The sequence below is a fragment of the Manis javanica genome, chromosome 7 (assembly GCF_040802235.1).
Source record: "Manis javanica isolate MJ-LG chromosome 7, MJ_LKY, whole genome shotgun sequence".
NCBI lineage: Eukaryota > Metazoa > Chordata > Mammalia > Pholidota > Manidae > Manis > Manis javanica.
The window spans coordinates 45,014,740-45,037,686 of NC_133162.1; the positions used below are offsets into that span (position 1 = coordinate 45,014,740).

The window sequence follows — 22,947 nt, forward strand, 5'->3', positions numbered from 1 at the left end:
TTCTTGCCTTTCAAACAGATGATATTTGAAATTTCAGGAGAGCCTGACAAGTTTGGATAGGGCTTCGGTCCTCACTGCCAAGGCTGCCACCTGTCCTGAGCTTCTCTGGGAGCACCCACCCTGTCAGGCACCATATACACCTTTGTCCTGAGGGCCCACTGTGCACCTCACACACACATTATCACACAACCCATGCCAACATGAGGTCTCTGTTTCATGTCCCTCCCTGCCCAGGCCCCTGGAGAGCCCTAACCTTCAGGAAACTCACCAGTAAGCACACTGGTGAGAGTGCCTGTGCTGAGCCTGCGCTGGGTGCCAGGAGCCCACCCCACTTCCACAGGACCAAGGAGCTAGATTTCTGGAGACGGTGGAAGGCATGTGTGCGTACACACACACACACACACACACACACACACACACACGTGCACACACACGGCCAGGGCAGCCCAAGGGACTGCTAATATTATGGACCATCTATAGGGGTGCACAGAAGGAGTGTCTGTGAGTTCCACCCTCTTCTTGGAGTAAATGACCCTCTGTCCTTGCCTTCTTCCCTCCCCTGGTCCTTCTTCCTGCCTAATTCACCAGAGCCAAACAGGCAAGTGAGCAGGGAGTTGGCTGAGCCAAAGCCCTCTAAACTCACACCCCCTGTCAGGGCAGTGTGGCTGGCAAGGCCATGGGACTCGGCGACCTGGGTCCCTACTGGTTCACCCCCTGGGTGAATCAGGGTACACACAAGACCCTATGTGTACCCTCAGTTTCCCCTTGTGCCTTTGGTCTATTTGGACTAAACCCCCACAGATGCCTTCCAGAGCAGGTTAGGAATCAATTATGGCTGTGCTAATGCATTCTCCAGGGAATGCAAGTTCTTCATGAGACTTGAACAGGTTTTCTTGTATTATTGTGAAGATAACCTAAAAAACATGAGTGTCAAAATTTTTGTAATACATAAGCTTGCCCAGAAATGCTATGTCTTCTGTTTGTGTTTATGACAAGTTGGTGACAAGCAGTGTGACTTGGTGGACATAATAAGTAGGAGGTGCATCCGGGATTTGCTAAGGCTCAGTGACATCATAGCCCACATGCCCTCTATAAGGGGTTTGATCACAGACAAATGTGAGAGAAGCCAGCCACTGCCCAGCATGTGGAAAGCAGCCTTCTGCCCACCTGCCCACCAGGACCCTGCTCCAAACCATGCTTATGTGTTTTAAATTGAGATATAATTCACATACTATAGAGTTCAGCCCTTGAAAGTGTGCAATTCAAGGATTATACAGTCATCACCACTAATTCCAAGATGCTTTCGTTGCCCCCAGAGGAAATCTGAGACCGATTTACCATCTCTCCCCACTCCCCACTCATTCCAGCTCCTGACAACCACCAGTCTCCTTTCTGTCTCTGTGGGTTTGCCTGTTCTGGATATGGTCATTTCTCAACAGCCAATTTAGTTACAGCAAAAGGAGAACAAACCAAACACACACAGACATCTCTCCAATTCCATTTCTGTTCTTAATTTGAATGTTATGATTTATTTGAGGGCTGTAATTTAGAAACTATCAGCTTATAGTTGGGTGCGTGCAAAGTATAAAGAGTAGGCATCTAGTTTAGTAACTATGTGTTTAAGTGTCACTATGGTAAGAATGATTTAAGGGTCCATGTGGTAAACTGCAAAAATGGCTCCTATTCCTGTGTGCATGTGCCTTTGTACTATGGCTTTACCACATTTCCCATCAACAGATGGTCTTTTTCTCCCCCTTGAGTCTAGGCTTGGCCATGAGACTTGCTAGGGCCAGTGGGACGCTAGGAAGCGTGACAAAAGGAGACTTGATATATGCTTGCACACTGGGGTTTATTGCTCTTGCCACTCCTGAGGACCACGTGCAGACACCATGTGCATAATCCTGGGCTAGCCGGCTGGGGACATGGCCCTGTCATCCCCAAGACTGCAGGAGATTTCCAGTACCAAACAGGTCCCTACAGAGCTACCGGATGATGGTATTTATATAAGTAAGTCCAGGTGGATGAGTAGCAGAAACACCCAGCTGAGCCCAACCCCAACCAATGATCCACAGAACTGTAAACTAACAAACACATATTATCTGAAACCACCAAGTTTAGGGATGGTATCTTATACAGCAAAAGCTGCCTGATACATTCTATGAAAATGGTTTTCCTTTAAAAGGTATCTACACGCACAAGAAATTAACAGTGGTTGCCCATGGAGAAGGAAACTACTCTTGGGGGACAGGAGTGGGAGGGGAAATCTTCCCTAGATCCCCTTCTAAAATTTGAACCATGGAACAGGTTGCCTATTCAACATAAGTAAAAAAATAAAAATAAAAAAGGGTTCTCTGTTATTATTCAAATTATAAAATCCCCCTGCACATTAGAATCCTGTCTCTGTTTTCCCAGCTCTGCGACACCTGAGGTCAGGTCTCGGGGCCTGGCTGCCTCTCTCCCAGCACCCCAGCACTCACCAATGTGGTGGGGGACCTTCTCCAGCTTCTCAATTTGGATGTGCCTGGCACCCGCTGGGATCTGTACCAGTTTGAGAGCTCCTGCCACAGAGGAGGATCCAGAAAAACTGTGAGCATCCTGAGCTCGTGGCCCCACTGCCCGGCATTGCCCATAATCCTTTGGCCCAGCAGGTACCCAGGACTATCAGTGTCCTCATCTGTAACAGAAGAATGAGCCCTTCTCCACCGCTCTATTACAGATTATGAGAGGATCAAATGAGATGTTTTTGCTTCAAATTCTCTATAAGCTCCAAGGGGCTCTGTGTGTGTGTTTATTGCTATTACTTCCACTTTCTTGACCCTCCTCTTCTTCCTGACTTCTCCTGCCCCCTTTCTTCTTACACCTTTAGGGATTTAGATGAAATAGGCCACGAAGGTCCAGCATGACTGCCCTGGGCTTCTATAGCCTTCCCAGTTTGAGGCCTGGAAACCAACTTTTCACACAGCCACCAACTTCCCCCTTATAAGGAAAGGTGAGGCAAAGCTGGGGCATTCCCAAAAGGGAAATGGATCTAGTCCATACTAAAGTGTAAAGGACCAATATCCAGCCCTATGCAACAGCAAATGTGGCCAGATTGGAGGTGGGGAAAGAAGTCAAGGAATTCAAAGTGACCAGGAGTTCAAAGTAGGAGGCACCCCAGGCTTAAAAAAAAAAAAAAAGAAAGAAAAGAAAGAGAAAATTAAAATTACTAGTCCAGTCTGGGCCATATCTTCAGACCTATCGGACTCTGCTCCCACTAACGGCCTCAGGGCCAAAGAGATGGCTGAGCTACTATCACAACACATTGCCTAGCAGGAAATGTTCTGAGCTCCTGGCCCAAATTTAGGCAGAAACATGCCTGGAAGACAAGATGACCAGCTGCAGCTTCTGACTCACCAGCCTGGGGATGCCTCGGAAGGTCTGGAGATAGGTTCTACGGCCCCTTCTCCTCGCCTTGAATGGTAGACCAGCTCAAGGAAGGAGGGTCTTAAGGTCCCTGACCTGAGGCCCCAGGGACCCTGCTGGGCCAGAATCAGGGACTCTAGGGACTCTTGGGACCCAGCCACTCCTGATTGTCCCCCCAGGCCCAGCCTGCTCACCTGCCTGCTTGGAGGCCTTGCCCAGCGTCCCCTTCACAGTCCTGCAGTGGGAGTTGTCACCGCCACAGACTCCACACTTGTCATCTGTCTTCATGGACCCCACCTCCTTGTCACAGCCGACGGGCTGAGACCAGAGGTGAGGTCAGTGGGAGGAGGCTCCCACATCTCTATCACCACCCCTGTGCCCAAGACATGAGAGGGCCCTGGACTGAGAGGCATTCCTGGACGGGGCTCTGCCACAAACTTGCCATGTGACATGGGCAAGGTCTTAAACCTGGCCACTCCTCTCCCCTGGAATGGGGCTGGGCAAGAGCCCCTTCCCAGCTTCCCAGGGTTATACTGAGGACCGAGGTGTGTCATGGGTGGAAAGGTAAAGCAATGCTTATCTTCCTAAGGAACAGGGGAGGCAGGCAGTGCAGCCCTCCAGACTCCCAGGGCAGGTGGCAGCTGGGTAGCCCAGAGGGGCATGCCTACCACACACTCGCCACGGGCACAGACGCTGTACATGTCCCGGTAGCTGCAGCGCGTCCCGTCATGGACCACCTGGTTCATGAAGACCACGTCTCCTGTTTCCTCCGACTGGCAGATCAGCTCACACTTCTGGGCATCTGTGGGGAAAGAGACCATGCTCAGCCCCCAGCTGGGCTCTGAGAAAGTGGGCTGGCCCAGAATGACACCAGCACATAGCCAGGCCAGAAGCTCCAGGGCAGCTCTGGGCAGTTGGGGGAACACTGGGTGTGGAGCTGGGGCTTAAAAGTCCTGCTATATCATTTATCAGCCATGTGACCTTGGGCAAATTATCTAACCTTTCTGAGCCTCAGTTTGTTATTTATTATATCTGACCAGTAAAATACCATAGCAGGTTAAGACAAATTAAGTGTTAAAATAATAATGATCACAATAATAATAAGTTTAGTAAATACTTATTATATACCAATACTTCCAAAGCCTTTACACACTCCTGATGTACGATTTTAAATGGTTTCTGTGAGTTAACTCATGTGAACCTCTCACTAGCCTAAAGGAGTAGGTTCTAGTAAGAGGAAGGGCCAGGAAGATAAGCTGTCTGGCTCGAGTCCTGCTCTGACCTCTGCATACCTTCCACCAGTTGCTCGTATGATGGTGTGAACGAGATAGAAGGCTGTGTGAACGTAAGGCGTAAGGCAGAACAGTGGTCTCTGCTTGGGTTTACAGAATGGAGCAGCAGTGAGGGAGGGTAATAGGTCCTGTCTGGTTCTAACAATGAAATGTTTTCTTCTCTATCAGGGCTATTGACATCCTAAAAAGGAGGTTCTGGAGAATATATAAACATTTGCTGTTTCTTAGAAAAAGGGAGGTTGGGGCTTAGCTAACTTCCTGGAATTTGTCTAAAAGTCCTGGGAATCCAGCTGCCCCATTGGCCTCAAAGCCTCTCCCTGTCCTGAGCTGCGATGGCTGGTTTGCCTCTGAATAAATCTGTGAGGCATATAAAGCAAGCTGCTCCCTCAGCCAAATTTCTAAGGAACTGTCTGGCTCCCCACTCCGGGTTCCTGGGCTCCCAGGATACCTGGTGACATCTTGCCCCAGCACTCAGGACTCAAGTCTGCAGCCACTGACACTATTTTGGATTTTACACACAGGAACCAGACTCCTGATGGGACCTGGACCCAGGGCCAAGGGTGGGGGGCTCCACTTTTTGCAGAACACTCAGTCCTTGGGCTCACATTTGGAATGACATTTTTCAAGTGGGAAGGGAGCTCAGAAGCCCACCGGCCCACTGGCGCACAGACCCCTCTGGAACAGGCCTGCAGGGAGTGTCTTCCCTCTGCTTGGATTTCTTCCATTCTGGGGACCCGCCACTCCCTACGGCTGGCTTCCATGGCTGCACAGCAATCTGTCTGTCTGGGTCAAGGACTGAGGGTTCTGCAAAAAGTGGTGGCCCTGGGCTGAGGAGAGGCCCAGCCATTCTAACTGGCTAAGAGCTATATGATAGGGGGTGAGCATGTGTCCATGGACGAACCACAGAAATGTGGCTGGCAGGGGGAGATGGACTCAGAGGACTGTTAAGGGTCCTTCCAGCTTGAGGGCTCTAAGATGCCACGAACCTAGCCCGTCATTGGTTTCTCCCCACTGCTACGAGAGCCTTCACTGGAGATGCCCCAAAACAGACAGGCACTAGCACGGGCTTGGTCCCAAAATTCAGACCCTCTGCATGAGTTTCGATGTCTATGTCTATGTCAGGGCAGCTTGGAGGGGGTCAGTGTGAGGATCCCACAGGCTCCCATCGCCCTGCCTGCCAAGTCATTTTCATTAACTGCAATGGTAGCACAATCAGTAAAACTGAAAAACATGGCATGTGATAGGACAGAGCTCCTCAGCACATTGATTATGAGTGAGCAAGGGGCACCTGCCCCTGCATAGTGCCTTCCCGCACAGATAAGGACGTGTGTGACAGGCACAAGCCCCAACAGCCAGCACTGTGCCAGCATCCACAGCTCCACTGGGTGAACTGTTCCTTGCTCAAGACATTTTCCTTGCATCTGCAGAAAACAGTCATTGTAAGTATACAAATCAGGGATGGCTTTGATGAGGATGGTGCCTCCACCCCTGCCACTGAGAGGAACTCATAGCCAGCCCTGCACACAGGTATGTGGCAAGCCTGCTGACAGCATGGCAGATCCTGCCTGGGAAGGCAGCGGCCCAGCAGATGAGCAAGGATATAGGGGTGGGAGAGGGGACAGAGCCGGCTCACCATCCTCAGGCTCGTAGGGCATCCAGCTGTGCTTGGTGTTCTGGTGGGTGTAGTAGGAGTTGCGCTTTGCACACTGCTGGGCCCGAAAGTCCTCGTAGGGACCTGGACACTCCTCGCTGTTGCAGACCTGGTACTGGAACATGGGCCCTGAGCACAGGCGGCCTCCATAGGCTGGTCTGGGACAGGCACAGAGAGACCCTGTGACCTTAGAGGCTGGGAAGGCTGGGGAGGACCAGTCTCCTAACACAGCCCCATGGGCAGCTCACAGCATAAAAAGTGTTTGCACTGACTTATGAACTGGAGAGGGACCCCCATTGTGGGGGTTGCTGAGCTCAGAGCCTTCCAGATCCCTCTTGCTCCACAGTGCAGGCACATGCACATTGCACTGTGTGTGTGTGTGTGCGTGCGTGTGCATGTACGGATGTGGGGGAAAGGAAGGAAGGGGGAAGAGAGGGGGAAGATGGGAGTGGCTAACGCTCTCAGCTGGGCTGAAAGAGAAATCAGTCTCATTCATCTTTGTGTATTCTTTCAACTGTTACCCAGGGCCTGACATACTAAGCATTCAATAAATGACTCAACTCTTCCTATTTATATCCACTCCCACTTAAAATAATAAATTAAGGAGTAGTAAAAGACACTTGGATTAGGCATCAGAAGATCTGGCTAAAGCTCTCCCCCACCCTGACGTGGGTCCTGGGTAAGCCCCTTAGTCTTGCTGTACCTTAATTTCCCCTTTAAAGCAGGGACATAGTACTTCTTCTGTTACCTACCTAATGAAGAATAAACAAGAAGAGATATTTTAAAGCAATCCCTACTCTCTTCTCCCTTAAATAAAGAGGATTAGGTAAGATTTATGATACAAAGTATCCATGTGTACTGGGTGACTGGTAATCAGAGAATTACGTGGATTTATGCACAAAAGGCTTGGCATCCACCTAGCTCGGTCAATGTACTCAATACACTGCAGTAATTTTAACAGCAGCTGCCATTTATTAGAGCTTAATCTATGCTGGGCATGGTACTGAGGGTACACATATTAATTTCACTTAAGCCTCGTAACATAAAAATGGTTATTATTACAGAGGCAGTCAATAAGTTTAGCTTTCATCCAGGGGATAACTATCCGTCATGACTGAAAGGTGGTTTACTCAGAGTGGGCAGCATGAGGCCTTTCTGTTACCCCGGCTTTCATACCCACATTGGGTGGAAGTTATAGGCCAGTTCATTTGGGCTCGTATTTGTAAAAGGCCAGTACAGCCATCTGACACAGGAACAGGCTGCTCCAGCGGGCAGTGAACTTCCCGTCCCTGGAGGTAAACACATCCTGAAGGCCCAGTCCTGAGGGTGCAAGACAGAGGATGGCCACTCTGGAGCCGCTGCCATCCTGCACCCTGCCATTCTGTAGACCCCGTCATGTCACTCAGTGAGGGCTGGGGCCAGGCGCTGCCCGCAGAGGTTTGGAGGCCCTGGTTTCTGGAGCCAGCTGACCCACACGGCCACCCCCACCAGTCCCTGCCTCTCACGAAGCTGTTCTAAGTGGGCTGCTTCAGCTTGGAAGATGAAGGCCACAGAGCTGGCACTCAGGAGGTCCATATCCTCGGGAAGGGATCCCCATAGAGGGAACTAAAAGGGAGAAACAGACTGCTCCCCCAGAATGTTGAAACTGGGGGTGTAGGGTGAGGGAGAGTTGGCATTAGAAAGAGGTAAGTTAAGAAAAATTAATGGGAAGTTTTGCTTCATGTGGTACAAAACAAACTTGGGGAATTTTCTTTTCCTAAGATGTGGCTACTGAGCATTTCAGTCAGGGTTCTCTCAAAGGTAAGCCAGAGGATCAGGGTCATGGGAGGGCGTGTTAAACTGGCAGAGTCCTAGGCCCACCCAGGCCCTCCTGAGTATCTTCTGCACACGGAAGCGTGAAAATCACCAGTTTAGACCCATTCTCAGTTGTCAGACCCAATAGGCCATGTCAGACTCAGGCAGAAGTGATCTGGCACCACCCAACAGTCCTGGGCCCTCATCCATTAGAATGCTCAGCCACCCATCGGGGTCCTTCCCCCTGGTGCCCTGCACCCCCCACCCCCTCCAAATGCCTTCCCCTTCAAGCCCCTCAGGCCCAGGGAAGGGGGTTCCCTGCCCTGCCACCCCAGCCAAATGTACTCACGGGGGATTGTCACAGCTCCGGCTGCGGGATCGAACTCCACCCCCGCATGACCGTGAACATGACCCGAACTTGGTCCAAGAACTCCAACCTCCATCCTGGCCATAAGTCTGCTCCAGTGACTTCCAGATGCAGTGGCCTTTGAAGCACCACTGGGAATGAGCAGAGGGCATGAGGTTACTTTCAAGGCATTTCTGCCAGCCTGCCATGGAGAGTGCTCCACCGAGCACCAGCTCAGAGCTCTCACACCCAGCCACAAGGTCCCCTAACAAATGAAGCCCTAGTGCTCACACACACAAGGGTGCAAACACACACCAGGAAATACGTGAAAGCACAGGTCTGGGAAGGAGGGGAGAGAACACGTGTGTGGGAGAAAAAGCGTGGTGGGCAGGGGAGAGGAGGCAGGACAGCTGGGGTCTTCCCTTCATTCTCTCTGCCACTCCCTGTTTGACCTCCACAAGTTCCTTAACTTGCCTGGGCCTCACTCTCCTCATCTGTGAAGTGGAGTAAGCACTCCGGCTGGACGGGCTATGAGATAATGCCAAACCCTGCAAGCTACAGAAGCAAAGGACTGTGTTGTGGGAGAGAAGAAAGGGTGTGGGCTCATGGGGGGGACTCCACGCGTGCCTGCCTGCACAGGGAGCGCACACCTGTCCTCAGTACCCACCCCAAACACACTCCTACACACACTCGGTGAGGAGGCATGGGTTCCCCTGGGACCTGCCCCCAAGAGGGCCACTCTGGCTGCAGGCCCTGGCCACAGAGTACCTTGCCTGGCGCACACTCGGTCCCGTCCAGTGGGGGCCCCTTCTTGGTCTTGCAGAAGTATGGGTTGTCAGGGTGGCTGCACCACAGCTGCTTGCAGGGCTCAAAGGTCCTGAACTGCATGGTGAAGGGAATGGGGTCACTGGACTTGACTGGCTCTCTAGCTCTGACAAGTTTTCCAGGGGGCAAAGGAAAATAACATGGAGAGAGGAGGGTGTGCTGGATGCTGGTGACAGAATACTGCAAGGGAGGCAGGAGGAGCCCGGCCAGCCAGAGCCCCACACACCCTCAGGCCTGGCCCTGCCCCGTGTACCAGTGGCCTCCAGTGACCCCTCTTCTCTCCAGTGGGGCAGCCAGCCACAGCCCCTTGTCTCCCTCCTTATGTCCCTCCCTGCTTTTGCAGAAGCCACTTTGTCACTGAGCAGGGACTAGGGTTTGAAGTTCTGGGGAGCCTGGACCTGCTGGTACCCCCTGAGCCCTGTGCATATGGGGGGCATGATGGGGGCTACCAGTTCAGCCCAGACCCCACAGCACTCAGACAAGGTCAGGGCTCCCCTCTCCCTCGAACCTCACCCAGCCATGCCAGAGGGTGGTCACCTTAGGTTTCAGATTGTCCAGGAAAGCCCCAGTTCCTTTCCTCTCCTATCACCCCCTGCAGCCAGACGAGTGTCCTACAAATACAGCACTGGGGCACTGAAATTCCATATCCCAGGCTTCCTTTCTGTACCCAAAGCAGAGACCACATGTCCCAGTGTGGCCTGGGCAGCGGGGATGGTGGCCACACTCAGGGCCTCCTGAGCCTACAGAACTGGAGCTGCATTTCTGGATGGAGGGTTTAAGGCACTGCAGTCATTGAGGCCTGACCGCACAGAGAGCCCCGAGTTCTGGCATGTCCCCTTCTCAGAGCCTCTGCCTGGGCCCTGGTGAGCAACTGTTCCGTTCTTTCCTTGGTGGCTCTAGCTGATTTCTAGGCCCCAAGGTCTTCCTTGCCCTGCCCTGTCCTGCAGGGCAGAGATGGGTTAAGCTCTCCTGTATCTCTCTCCTTATGCATGGTGGTGGGCAGCAAGCAGCTGAGCCTTAGGAGAGAGGTTTATGTGCAGGCACAGGAGAATTCCACTGTGGTGGGAAGTCAGTCCAAACAGCCTTCCAAACCCCTGAAGAGCAGACGGTGGCAACTATTTCTTCCAGGCCAGAGCCCAGTGCCTGATCTCACTTGTGGACTGCCTAGTGGTAAGCTCCCCCGGTGACCAACCCAGCCAGAACCCCAGGGACCACCTGCCCTCTCTGTTCTCTGTGCTACTCATCTTTCCCATTTCAGAGCTAAAGCATTTTCCAGCCACAGCACACATCTGCACACGGGTGGGACAGGTATGCAGCAGAAGGTGCACTGGTTACCCTGCATCTCCCCACGAATGCTGGCATTAAGCCTGTGGGCTTGTCACCAGGCTACCTGGATGGCTGTGTGGAAGATGCTCTATGAATGAGCAGTCTGGGTCACAGAAGGACACGGCCCAGGTGCCCAGCTGGGAGAGGCCGGTGGGAACTCACCGCTGAGCAGGTGTGGTATCCAGAGCCGAAGTCAAAGCGGCATTGCTCATCCATTGAGTAGCCAATGCCGGGCAGCTCCGGGGGCTGAGGCCAGGCGGGTGCAAAGGGGTCATCAAGGAGGCAGTCATAGGAGCTGCCAGTGGAAACAGGGAGGCGAGCCAGGCTGAGGCAGAATTCCCAAGTTCTCTCTTCCCAGAGGTGGGGGTGCAACAATCAAAGAAGGCCTGTAGGAATCCGCCCCCTGCTGCCCTATGCTGGCCGCTGTGTCTTTCAGGGAGGTCGGGGTGCCCTGAGCCCTTGTCGGGCAGAACCTCATTTCCACTAATGACTGTGCCTGGGATCTCTGGGTAAGGGCACTCAGGACTGGGGCTAGGAACTCAGTTTGTAGCTTTCATACCATAGCACTTCTGCCCATGTTAAAGGCCCATGCCATGGCCAAGATTAAGGGTTGGTTTGTGGACAATTTGAGAGCTTCCTGAACCAAGGGAAGATGAAAAGTCAGCTGGCCACCCAGAGCATACATTGGGCTCTGGCCAGCTGCTGCACGAGGTTGGTGACGGTATCTCTGCCTGTCCCTCCCCACCCAAATCCATTCTGTGCCCATTCCTGACCTTGCGCTCCCAAGTCTAACACCTGTTCTGGGCCTCAACAGCCCTAGTGTCCCAAGAGCTGAGCAGAAAAACTTGGAATGGAGATGGTGTTAGGAGGGGAGATGACTTGAGGGAGATGGGGTGGCAAGCCACATGCTGCCCTGGCCCCGCCCGGAGGGCAGGGGTGACTTACGGGAGGTAGCGGCTGAGCTCCAGCTTGCTGCAGCGAGACCAGTGGAAGCGGTGGAAGGCAGCCTGCACCAGGGGTGCCATGACACTGCCTAGGCTTGTCTCGTCTGCACAGTCATTCCCCTGACCATCATGCTCCATGCCAAGCCTAAAGGGTTAGGGAGGACACGGAAGAGCCCTGAGTCATGCCCAGGGAGCCTACCCCCAGGAAGACACACAAGCAGGCTAGCAATGGGAGACGCTGCCCTGACCAGGCTGTAGACTGTGCCTTTGGCCTCATTTTCCCCACCATGCAGCAGGGAGGACCACTCCTCTGGATGGAAGCTGAGGCTCCACCCTGTCCCCCAGTGGGCCTAGGCTCATTCTGCCATCCTGCCCCCTCCTCAAGCTCCAATCACATCCTTACAGCCTCCAAGCCAAGCTCAAGCACCACTCCTGCCCCAGGACACCCTCCCTGGCCACCTTGCCTGGGGGCTGACCTCCCACAGCAGAGGCCACCTGTACCACCCTTAACAACTTGCACATGATACCCTGTCTTCCCCACAGACTCAAGGCCTTTGAGTGCACAGAGCAGGGATCATTCATTTCACTTCAACCTCATTCACTGAGTCCCTGTGGGCCAGCCTCTTAAGCTTCTCCAAGACCCTGTGGTACTTAACACAGAGCTTTATACCCCTCCCATAATGATAGTTTTACATGTAAAAGTTTTCTCTTTACAGTTAGTAGTTAATGCCAAAGCTTAAAGGTTCTAAATTCCTAAGTACTCCCAGGCAGCTGGCTCTGGCCTTGACCACTAGACAGACACATGGGCTTCTAAGCTTGACCTTGTCCCTCCCCGGGGAGGGGCCTCTGCTCAGTGAACAGTAATACCCCATCTCCCCACACACAGAAAGACAAACTCCTGGCCCCAAAATATTTGGAACCACTGGCTTCAGAGGCAGGAAGGATGTCAGAGGTTTCCATGGTGTCAGCTTTCATGGTGCAGATGAGGAAACCACAGCCCCAAAGAGGACGTGCCTCCTTTCCCTGCGAGGGGCAGAGCTGGGATGGAGACTGCACTGGCCTCCTGTGCTGCAGGGCAGATGCAGAGAGGGGCAGGGCGGACAGAGGACTGTGGACCCACCCTCTGGGGTGGGCCCACTCCTCTTCCCGTGTCCTTCCTCCTGTAGTAAAAAGTCCTCACTCTGTGTGTGGCTGAGGAGGGAGCCGGCTGGGCAGTGTGTCCTTTACCTCTGCCCCTGAGGACAGACAAGGCCAAGGGGCATGACAGAGGCATGTACACGTTACCATCTGACACACTGGCTAATAAGCTTACTTGCTTTCTTCCAGCTTATAGCTTCTGACACAACTTTCACAAATGTAACCCCATGCCCAGAACATGGCCTGGCCCACAGAAGGTGCTCAAGAAACACTGGTTGAATGAATATGTCCTAAACAAAATCCAGGTCTGAGGATAAGCAAGCCAGCCACCAGCCTGAGGCCGGAGTCGAAGTGCACCTGGTTATGATGGCATCAGGCCAGCGTTCCAGTGCACCCTGAGCACCACTGTGGGCTGGAGTGCCTCTGAGAAGGGCCTGCAGGTGTGGATGGGAGGGAGGGGTAGAGACCACCCAGACAGCAGACCACTGCTTGTGATGGGACACTGCTGCTGACCTGCTGGAACGCAGGGCCATAGCTGGCTCTCCATGGCCCTGGGATTTGGGGACTGGGCCCTAGACAGGCCCAGAATTGCTGCCCAGGCCCTGGGCTCTCCTCGTCAGGGCAGGGCCTTGCTGTGTAGACAGCTCCTCTGGACCTCCTGGGACACTGGGGTGGGAGCCCAATCTGGGGCAAAGCCTCCCACACACAGAACTCCATGGAGCTCAGGGCACACCCCACCCTCTTTATGCCACTTACACGTGGCCAGTCTCGTGGGCCACCACGAAGGCCGAGGAGAAGCCATCCTCATGGTTGAGGGCACAGCTTCTCAGGGGGTGGCACATGCCAGTGACAGGTGCATACCCTGCCAGGAAGAAGGAGAGAAGGCAGAGAGAAGTCAAGGGGAGGGGAGGTGGGACTCGACAAGGTCTATGCCCAGCCACCTACCACAGGAGCACCCTGACCTGGTCATTGCCAGAGGGTCCTTGCAGGAAGGAGGGTCTCTGCAAAGGCCCACCCACAGTAAAGCACCCAGGGCCCAGCACTGCCACCTGCTAAGGCATTACAGCTTCCCTCTCAGCCTGCAGCTTCCCTGTACTCGTCAGCCCCTCCTCTAAGCAACACAGTGGGATTTCAAAATGGGCCCTGCCCAAGCCTGCGCACACCCAACTTGCACACCATGTCTCTCCAGCCAGCCAGTCAGTTGGTCAGTCAACAAACAAGTTCTAAACATTTTTTATGTGGGGGTAGGGAGTGGTTCTGTGTTAGATGCTATGGGGAAAACAGGAATCAAATCCAAGCCCCCTGCCCTCCCCCCCCCCACACTGAAAGAGCAGATAGCACACCCATGAGACAGCCACATGTAAGTGGCACCAAGAGGTTGGGGTGTGCCACTAACATGAGGTTAGAAGGACAGCTTAGGTATGGGCCCACAGGGCCAGAGTTGAAGGGGCACAGAGGGATATACTTGGGTGATTTGGAGTCAATGAAGGGGTTGAGGCGGATCAGGGAATGACTTATGAGGGGGCACAGAACTGCGCCTGGAGGACAGGTGAGACAACTCCCCGAAGGTGGGGAGAGGGCCTATGGTGGGGAGGGCACATGGTGGTGCAGAAACGCTGCTGTGCAGGCCTCAGGGCAGCCATGCAGGGGCTGGCATGTAGGTGCAAAAGTGGAGGCCATTTCCTAGCAGGTACTATGTGCAAGGCCTCTGTCTAAGGGCCTTCTTTCCAGCCTCCCCTGGGGCTCATTTACAGGCTGGAGGGCAGATGGGGCTGGGGAAGACTTCCCAGGAAGGGTGATGATAGGGAGTGCTCCCTGCAAGGCCTGCAGCCGACCAGGCTGTCTTCAGAATGCTGAAAAGCCCCCTCTTCAGAACTGCTAAAATGCTTTTTTATTTGAGATGGTTTTAGGGGGTATTATGAGAGGCTATGGTATGAAGGAGATTTCTGGGGATTCAATTATCCTAAAGGACTGAGATTTGCTCTCCATGGGGTAAAAGAACACACACATATGTGTGTCTATGTGTCTGTTCATGTGTACAGTGTCTACATGTATAGTGCATCTGCATGCACACATGTCAGTGTGTCTGTATATACATGTGTCTGTGCATGTGTATGCATGCACATCTGTACTGTTCATATGTGTATATGTGCCCATACACGTGTGTGTCCCTTGTGTGTATGCAAGTCCACATTTGGGGCTTTAGGGATTCTACCCTTTGAGTAGAGGTATGGCTGCCTGACTCACTTCTAGCATCAAACCAGAAAAAACTAGAAAGTCCTCAACTTGGAGCCTGGAGATCCAGTTTGAGTTTCAGATCTGTCTCCTCTCTGTGGTGGACATGGGAAAGCCTCTTTGCCACTCTCTGCCTCAGTTTCCCCATATGGAAAACTGGAGGTGATCAAAGCTTCCTATATTTGCAGAGCACTTACAGTCATTCTCTCAGACATTTTATGCATCCCTCACCCTCTTAGCAGCCCTGGAATAGAGGAACGCATGTACTATCATTTTTCCTACTTGAAAGTTAAGAGAACCCAGAGCGACAAAGGGAGCGTGGAGCACTGGCTAGAGAGGTGTGGAGTGTGGGTAGAAAATGGACTTCCTTGCTGACATCCACATGAGCCCCGCTAGGTTCCCAGTGGCCTGCAGTGAGGTCGGACAGATACAGTGTGGGCAGAAGCATCTTGAAGATCAGTGAGGGGCTTCAAGCAGCCTGGCTCTGGGATGGTAAGCACATGGCACAGGGCCCAAGACCTGACCACTCCCAACCTCTTTTGGGTTCAACCAAGACAGCAAGGACCAGAGCAGGGACTCATTCACTTCTCCTGTCCCCAAGAGACCATTCAAAGCTTGCCTACCTGTCCAGCCACGTCCTTTCTCCAAAGTTCTGTGGATCTCTTTGCTGACAGGGGACCTGGCCCCTCGAGGCTCCCCAGGGTGGCCCCAGAAAGAGCCATGCCCTGAGCCTGGGCCTCTGCTCTGCAGCTGCATACACCTGGCCATGGAAAATACAGTGCCTTGCATACCTGAGGGCCCAAAGTCCTGCCGGGTAAGGAAGATGACATGGTCATGGTGCTCTGCATGGCCAGGGTCCTGGCGCTGCTGTGAGTATGCCCAGCGACACACCTGCTCCAGGCTTCGAGAGGGGTTCCCATGCTCAATCAGGCTCAAAGACTGTGGGGCCAGAAAGCGTCAACAGCATAAAGGTCAGTTGGAGGCCCAGACCACAGCTGACACCTGGTGCTCCCTTTCCACTCGCCTAGAAGAACACTGTGGCCCACAGGACTTGAGTACCTGTCCCAAAGCCACCAGCCATCCCAAAGTCGCCAGCCATCCCAACTCCAGCTGCTGCTGGCACAGAGCCCTCCCACTTTAGAAAACGTTCATACGCCACACCCATGCTGGTACACCTACCTGTCTGCTGAGAAATTGACACACATTATCTCTAACCCCTCAACTAACCCGCAAGGAGGGTGGTGTTCTGAGCATTTCCTCTATGCTTTATGTTCATTTTCTTATTTAATCTTCACAACAGACCTGGACGAAAGTTCTGTTGTTACCCCATTTGGGGGAGAATAAGCAACCGGTCTAAGATTACAGAGCCCAGGACCCCAGGGCCCAACCATGGCAGGTTGTCTCAGTTGCTCCCCCTCTCTAAGTCCCAGTTTCATCATTAATTTCTCAAGGAGAGAGATCTCTAGCTGTAAAAATACAGGATTGTCTGCTTATTAGGTCGGAGAGAACCCATAAGTCTCCACTTACCATTTCTAAGGGTCTCCGGGTCCTGATTCTGGAAGCAAAAATGTTTCCTAGATGCCGCCCCCCACTTCTCCCTCCAAACTGCCTGCCAACAAGGGGGGGTTTACCTGCCGGTAGCCGACCATGATCAAGCGGACCAGGGCAATGTTAATGTGGGTCCCCAGGGACTCATCATGGTAAATCTCATCCACCTGTAAGGACAGACGGGCAGGCTGCTTTAGCGGAGGCACTTGTTCATGAAGGGCCTCCTACCCAACAGGCGCTGGGCCAGGTACCTGATGTGCTATCCCATTTCAGCCTCACCATGGCCTTATTGGCAGGCCTCTTACCCCTACTTTACAGATGAAGAAACTGAGGCAGAGAGAGGCAAAATGACCCGCCCACAGACGTGCAGCTGACAAGTTACAGAACTGGGATTCAGAGGCTGGCCCCCCTAACTCCATCTGTGAATTCTCTCCCCAGGGCCAGTTTGAGGGGGTCGGGTCTCACACTTAGCTCCTCTGACAAAGACTCATCTTCCCCTACCTCGAAAAAGTCCTTCCAGAAACACCAGCTGCTTAGGTGACTCATCCTCACACCCCCGTGTGCCTCTCCAACTACCACAGGACTCATCTGCCTGCCTCGTAGTGCCAGGTGCACCTCCAGGGCCCACCCAGGGGATGCACTTGGAGCCTGGACCCAGCATCTCCTGGGAGCTTGTTAGAAATGCAGAGTCCTGGGCCACCTCCCAGGTCACAGACCTCATTTGTAAACAGTCCGTGGAGAACCTCCGGCACAGTCAGGTTGGAGGAGCTCTGCACTGGGGAGCTCCCTTCTCCCATAGGCCCAGGGGCCTGGGGGGGCAGTGCGTGCCCAGTCCATCAAAGAATGCAGCCGTCTCCCTTTCTCTGTTCAGGACTAGCCCAGGACTGTGTCCATATCAGATGGAAAAGCCTCTGTCTATCCACCTGCAAGGACAGGGAGCTCACCTTCTCCTGAGCATCCATCTCCTAAGGATACCCCATTGAACAACTCCAGCTTTTTGTTTTAAATAACTTATTTTTGAATATAAAATACTTTACTCTAAAAAACTTGGGAAAGCACAAAAAGTGTAGAAGAAAATTAAATCACTTATACTGCAATCAGCCAGAGATATATATGTTAACCACAGTCAATATGCTTCCTACAGGGGGATGGTGGGGGGGGAGGGCTCATTTCACAAAACTGGAATCATACTGAATACACTGTTTGTACTTTACTTGTTATTCTGCATATTTAAAAGCATCATCTTTAATGTCTCATGTGATGGGCCATGAGTTCCGTAACTAATCCCCTAGCTGGACAAGAAGTGACTTGTCTGAGCGGAGTAATGGCTGGCTCAACGAGGCAGCATCAGTGTACAACAGTGCTTGGGGCACACTGGGCAACTACTTAGAACCTCTGTTTCTGCTTCTGTTGAATGGAGCTGTCATAGGCTGTCATGTGGATGTCTCCTGCCAACTCAACACCTGGGAACAATGCGTGGGCCACCCGGGAAGACAGTCCCATGGGCACGGTCAGTGATGGAGGCAGAAGTGGAAGCCAGCCTCTGGCTCCTGCCCGCTTCCCAGGAGATGGGATGGAGTTTCTCACCCCTTCTGTCCCTCTATGCCCTTCAGCTCATGAGCAAAGTAACCAGCCTACAACCCATGGAAGGACTTCTGTTCCAACCTGTGTGAGAGTCCCACGGGGAGGGGGAGCCAGGAGGGGGCTGGAGGCCGCTCCCAGGCCAGCCAAGGACAGAGCCAGGCTGTGGCGCAGAGCTGCAGCAGCGGGAGCCACATGCACCGCAGAGCCCCAGCCCATTCTCCTAGAGCTGGCAGCTGCCCTTGACCCAGTAGCATGCCGGCTGTAGGGCAGTCAGCATCCAGCTTCCGCCAGGGCCCACCTGGCACTCATGGACCCAACTGAGAACAGAGACCAGCGCCTGCTGTGGGACAGCAGGCCCCCACCACCCCATCACAGGGAATGACAGGAAGTCCAACGGGTGGCAGGGCTTCCTTCCACCCTCCTCCCCTCTCCAGCAGGAGCAAAGGCATCGTGTGAGTTAAGTGCTTAAACGCATAAACAAATAATGTCCTCTTCAACCTGCATGCCCTTGACTTGTCCCAGGTAAATGGTGGGGTGTTGAGTGGGGCCGCCTGATGCCACCTCCCACTCATAGGTAACTGGCCTAAATGTAAATACTGGGCAAGCAGAAAGGGACATGCCACCTGGAGGGACCACTCTGAGATACTGTAACTTGTATACTAAGCTGTGTGGCACAGACCCCATGTGCCACACCCCAGGAAAGGAAGATGGTGTACACATGGGTAGGAGAGGTAAGGAAGGTCTCACTGGAGAAGCCAGAATGATCCCGGTCTGAGAAGGTCATGGGCCCTGAGGAGGAGATAGGCAGAGGCTTGATGCAGGGAAGAGGAAGGCAGGAGCCTTGTGGAGCCACCAAGGGAGCCCAAGGTTGGTGGCAATCAAGGAAACTGAGGCCAGGCTCTCCCATGTGATAGGGAATATTTCCCAAACCCAAGCTCACACACCTCTAGGTGGGTGCTCTTGCCATTACAAAGTTCTCTGTGGAAGCAACTTGTGTCCACTGGTAGCTGAACGGATAAAGAAAAACAAAACAGAAACAGACTCATAGATACACAGAATGAACTGATGGTTGCCTGAGGGTAGAGGATGGGGAGATGGATGAAGGAGATCAAGAGGTGCAAAGTTCCAGTTATGATAAGTAAGTCAGGGGCATGTAAAGTACATCACAGAGATTACAGTCAATATTATCACATGGGGACTGATAGTAACCAGACTTTTTGTGGTGATCACTCATACTATATATAAATATCAAATCACTATGTTGTGAACTTGAAACAAACATAATACTGTGTGTCAACTCTGCTTCAATTAAGTAAGTTCTGTGTGCCAGGAGCCCATTCAGCCTTCCTGTTCACCTGCTCCACTGGCCTCACACCTCCCTCTCCAAGTTTCACTGAGCACATCTGCTCCATTCCTGGGGGCAGATGGAGACCACAGCCTCTCAGGGACTTCTCTCCACGCCCACATGAGTCAAAGAGGAAATGCAAGAGGCAGCAAGAGAGAATAGGCAGACTGCTCACCAAGGGAGGACCACTGAGTGGGGAACAAGTTTTCAGTGTGACAAGAAGAGATGCTGAAATAACACCATCAAAGCACCAAGGTAAAGAAACCATCAACCCAGACTCCTGGACCCAACAGACCACCGTTTAAGAACTGTAACAAAATGAAGACATTAGCAAGTAAACAAAAAGTGAGACAGTTACAAAGACCCCCAGAAAAGGATCTGCAAGAAAGGAAGATGGACAGTGACCCCAAAAAGACAGCCTAATGCACAAGGATGAGTGAGGGGTTTTGACGTTATGGTAAGAGCAGGGTTCAGCAACGATGGTCTGGTCTTTTCTTATACTAAACAAGGATAAGAAAAGTAAAGTAGTTCTATTTTATTCCCTTATTTCCCCATTAAAAAAAAAAGGTGGGGCTGGCCCTGCCATTGCAAGTCCCTGGTCTGGTTCATCTCTGGGGCGTTGGCATGCTCATCCCCTCCTTGGGGCTTTGAATCAGCTGGAGATGCCCTGAGGCTTTGCACAGGCCAAGGAGGTGGCTAGACAGGACTGCCATATCCACTCAGAACTGCACAGGCTGCCTGGCACACAGGTCTCGCCCTCAGGCCTGGGCTGGTACTGGAGCCAGAGGCAGGAGGTGCAGCTAATTGAGAGGCCCAGGACCCCAGGCCTCTGGAACACAATCAAGGCAGCTCCCTAGTAGGCTCCAGCCTGGCTGTGTACTCAACGCTTGGCTTTGCCAGTCTCTGCCCTCCACAGCTGCCTCCCAAAAGCCAGAGGCGAGGCCAGAGAGCCAGCTCAAGAGAGGTCAAGAATTGTTTCCCATGGTTGGGGGCACAGGCATCATAGCCCGAGACACACCCACAGGGCAGAAAAGAACACTGTCTGGTCTCATTGCTTCCCCACCTTAGCCAAATTCAAGGTCATCTGCCAAACACTCCCTACCCCCATCGGTCAGGATTCCACATAATGTACTGGCCTGGGATGGTCATTGGGTATGTAGTAGAAAAACAAGCAAAGATCAGGACTCCTCTCTGTCCAAGGGGAGACAAAACAGCACAAGGGAAAAGCTATATAAATAATGTAGTAATTTACATAAATAATATAAGTAAAGCCTCTGCTATATTTTATGGCTAGAAAACACTGGGGCTGGAGGGTGAGCTCTATTTACTGAACACCTACTACGTGCCAGGCACCATCCTGGAAGCTTGCATACAGCCTTACAACAACATTATGGAGAGGAATTATGCCTGTTTCACAGGCAAGAAACCCAAGGCTCAGGGAGGACAAGTAACTTGTCCAAGGCCACCCAGATGGAAAGTAGGATTTGAACTCAGATCTCAGTGTGTGGCTGCTGTCCAGAACCGGTTTCTGTGACAGGCTGGCTGGGGTGGGCTTCCTCTGGCCTGGGAGAGAAGATGAGGAGAGCAGGTTTCCGCATCCATTAAACAGCAACACAGACAGCCAGGGAGTTGTCGTAAGAACCCCGTTCTAACTTCTGTAACCCTGTGTGGCCAGGCCGTCCAGGACCTCATGGCCAAGCCCCGAAATTAAAGAAGGGAAGGAGGGCCCATTGGGGTAGGGCTCAGAATCTGTTTTCCTGCCCCAAGGAAGACTGGTGCCTACAACAGAAATGCCTGTGGCCAGTGGGAGTGAGCTAGACCCCCAGAGAGCCCATGGGAGGGCAGCTGGCAACCTTCCCATCCAGACCCAGCCAAATGGGCTTCTCCTTGGTGGGAAGGACGGGGAGGGCCAGCAGAGAATGGTCCCCAGCCAGCCCCAAGTTCCCCCACTCCTGGGGACTGTTGCTCCTGAGGAGCTCTGGAGCTGCATGCCCACCCACTGCTTGGCAGCAGGTTCGAGAGGTCTCAAACAGGAAGGGCACTGCTGAGAAAGCAAGACACTTGGGTCTTAAGCCCACCCCGTGCTTAAACAGGAGGGGACACTGACTGCCACCTGAGGGCTGCTGTCACAGCACACGACTCCCCACTTCACCAAACCCTCCCACAACCTGCCCAGAAGGAAGCACTATCCCTTCTTTTCTTTTTAATTAATACACTTGTAATTTTAGAGTAGCTTTAGGTTTACAGAAATGCTGCAAGGATAGTAGAGATTCCCGAGAGCCCGCACTGTTGCCCCTTTTATTAATATCTCTCATTACTACGGTACAAGTGTCACAACCAATGAACTGATGCTGGCACATCATTATTAACTAAAGCTCAGAGTTTTTCCAGATTTCCCTTTTTTCCCTGAATATCCTTTGTTTCTGCTCCTCGGTCCCCTCCAGGACACTATGCTCCTGGAGTCATCGTATCTCCTTAGGCTGCTCCAGACTGTTTCTCCTCTGACAGTTCCTCAGGCTTCCCTGGGTTTTGATGACCTAAATGGTTCCGAGGAATACTGGCTGGCTGTTCTATAGACTGTCCTTCAATGTGGGTTATATCCACTGTTTTTCTCATAGTTCAACAGGGATTATGGGTTTGGGGGAGGAAGACTGAGACGTGAAGCACCAACCTCAACACATCATGTCAAGGTCACACGCTGCTGACAGGACTCATCACTCATGGTGTCGGCCCTTATCCCCGCCCGGTTTCTCCCCATCAAATACTCTCTTCCCCCACTTTCCATTCTGTGCTCTTTAGAGGAAGGCACTGTGCCCAGCCCACACTTCAGGAGTGGGGAGTTAAAATTTCACTCTTTGAGGGCAAAGTGTCTACACTAATTATTTGGAATTCTTCTATATGGGAAACTTGTTTCTTCTCCCTATTTGGTTATTCAATCACTTGTTTATCAGTATGGACTCATGGATGTTTGTTTTATACTCTGTTTTATAGTTCAATGCCATGTTATTTCTGTTATTGCTCCCGTTGTATCAGCTGTGGCCCTTGGGAAGGTCCCCAGCACCCCCGCCCTGTTGGTTCGGAGGCATTTTGGGTTCGGGTTTGGGTTTTGTTTTAGCATTTCCTTTCTGGCACTTCGCCATGCTCATCTTAGACATCCTCTGCCCAGTTCTATAGTCAGCCAACCCTCCAAAGAGCTCCGAGGAGCATGCATTATCCCTGTTCTCATGGTGACAAAAACAGGCCCAAAGTGATGGGGGAACTTGCCTAAGTACAGCACCCACAGTTGGCATTCAAGCCCAGCCTCTGTGCGTGTGCCTGCCTGGGCACTTACAGCCCCCAAACCTGGGCAGAATGTGGACAGCACTGCTTGAAGGGGGAGGAATGGCCACAATGACCTCTCCTGCCATTTCTCATCTCGAGACCTAGGACCAGACTTGTCTCCCCAGCCCTGACCCTTCTAACAATGGGCCACACGGCAGCTCTGCAGAGCAGGCGCTCCAATGCACACACACTCTGTG

General features: G+C 52.6%; 1 protein-coding gene across 7 annotated transcripts in view; it reads right to left on the minus strand.

The window, feature by feature from the left end:
- The window catches only part of ADAMTS14 (ADAM metallopeptidase with thrombospondin type 1 motif 14), an 86,068-nt gene that overhangs the window by 21,030 nt on the left and 42,091 nt on the right, over nucleotides 1-22,947 (minus strand). For 5 of the 7 annotated variants that reach the window (XR_012133189.1, XM_073240898.1, XM_073240899.1 and 2 more), the window contains 11 exons: nucleotides 16,584-16,667; nucleotides 15,744-15,891; nucleotides 13,474-13,579; nucleotides 11,582-11,725; nucleotides 10,799-10,931; nucleotides 9,254-9,367; nucleotides 8,489-8,637; nucleotides 6,328-6,503; nucleotides 4,071-4,204; nucleotides 3,597-3,720; nucleotides 2,478-2,558 (listed from right to left, as the gene is read on the minus strand). Coding sequence is in view for 6 of the 7 variants with exons in the window: in XM_073240898.1 (XP_073096999.1) it covers nucleotides 2,478-2,558; nucleotides 3,597-3,720; nucleotides 4,071-4,204; nucleotides 6,328-6,503; nucleotides 8,489-8,637; nucleotides 9,254-9,367; nucleotides 10,799-10,931; nucleotides 11,582-11,725; nucleotides 13,474-13,579; nucleotides 15,744-15,891; nucleotides 16,584-16,667 (1,393 nt within the window). In the remaining variant the exon portion in view is untranslated. The remainder of the gene's footprint in view (nucleotides 1-2,477; nucleotides 2,559-3,596; nucleotides 3,721-4,070; nucleotides 4,205-6,327; nucleotides 6,504-8,488; nucleotides 8,638-9,253; nucleotides 9,368-10,798; nucleotides 10,932-11,581; nucleotides 11,726-13,473; nucleotides 13,580-15,743; nucleotides 15,892-16,583; nucleotides 16,668-22,947) is intronic. The other 2 variants (XM_036998986.2, XM_036998985.2) reach the window with 2 other exon arrangements.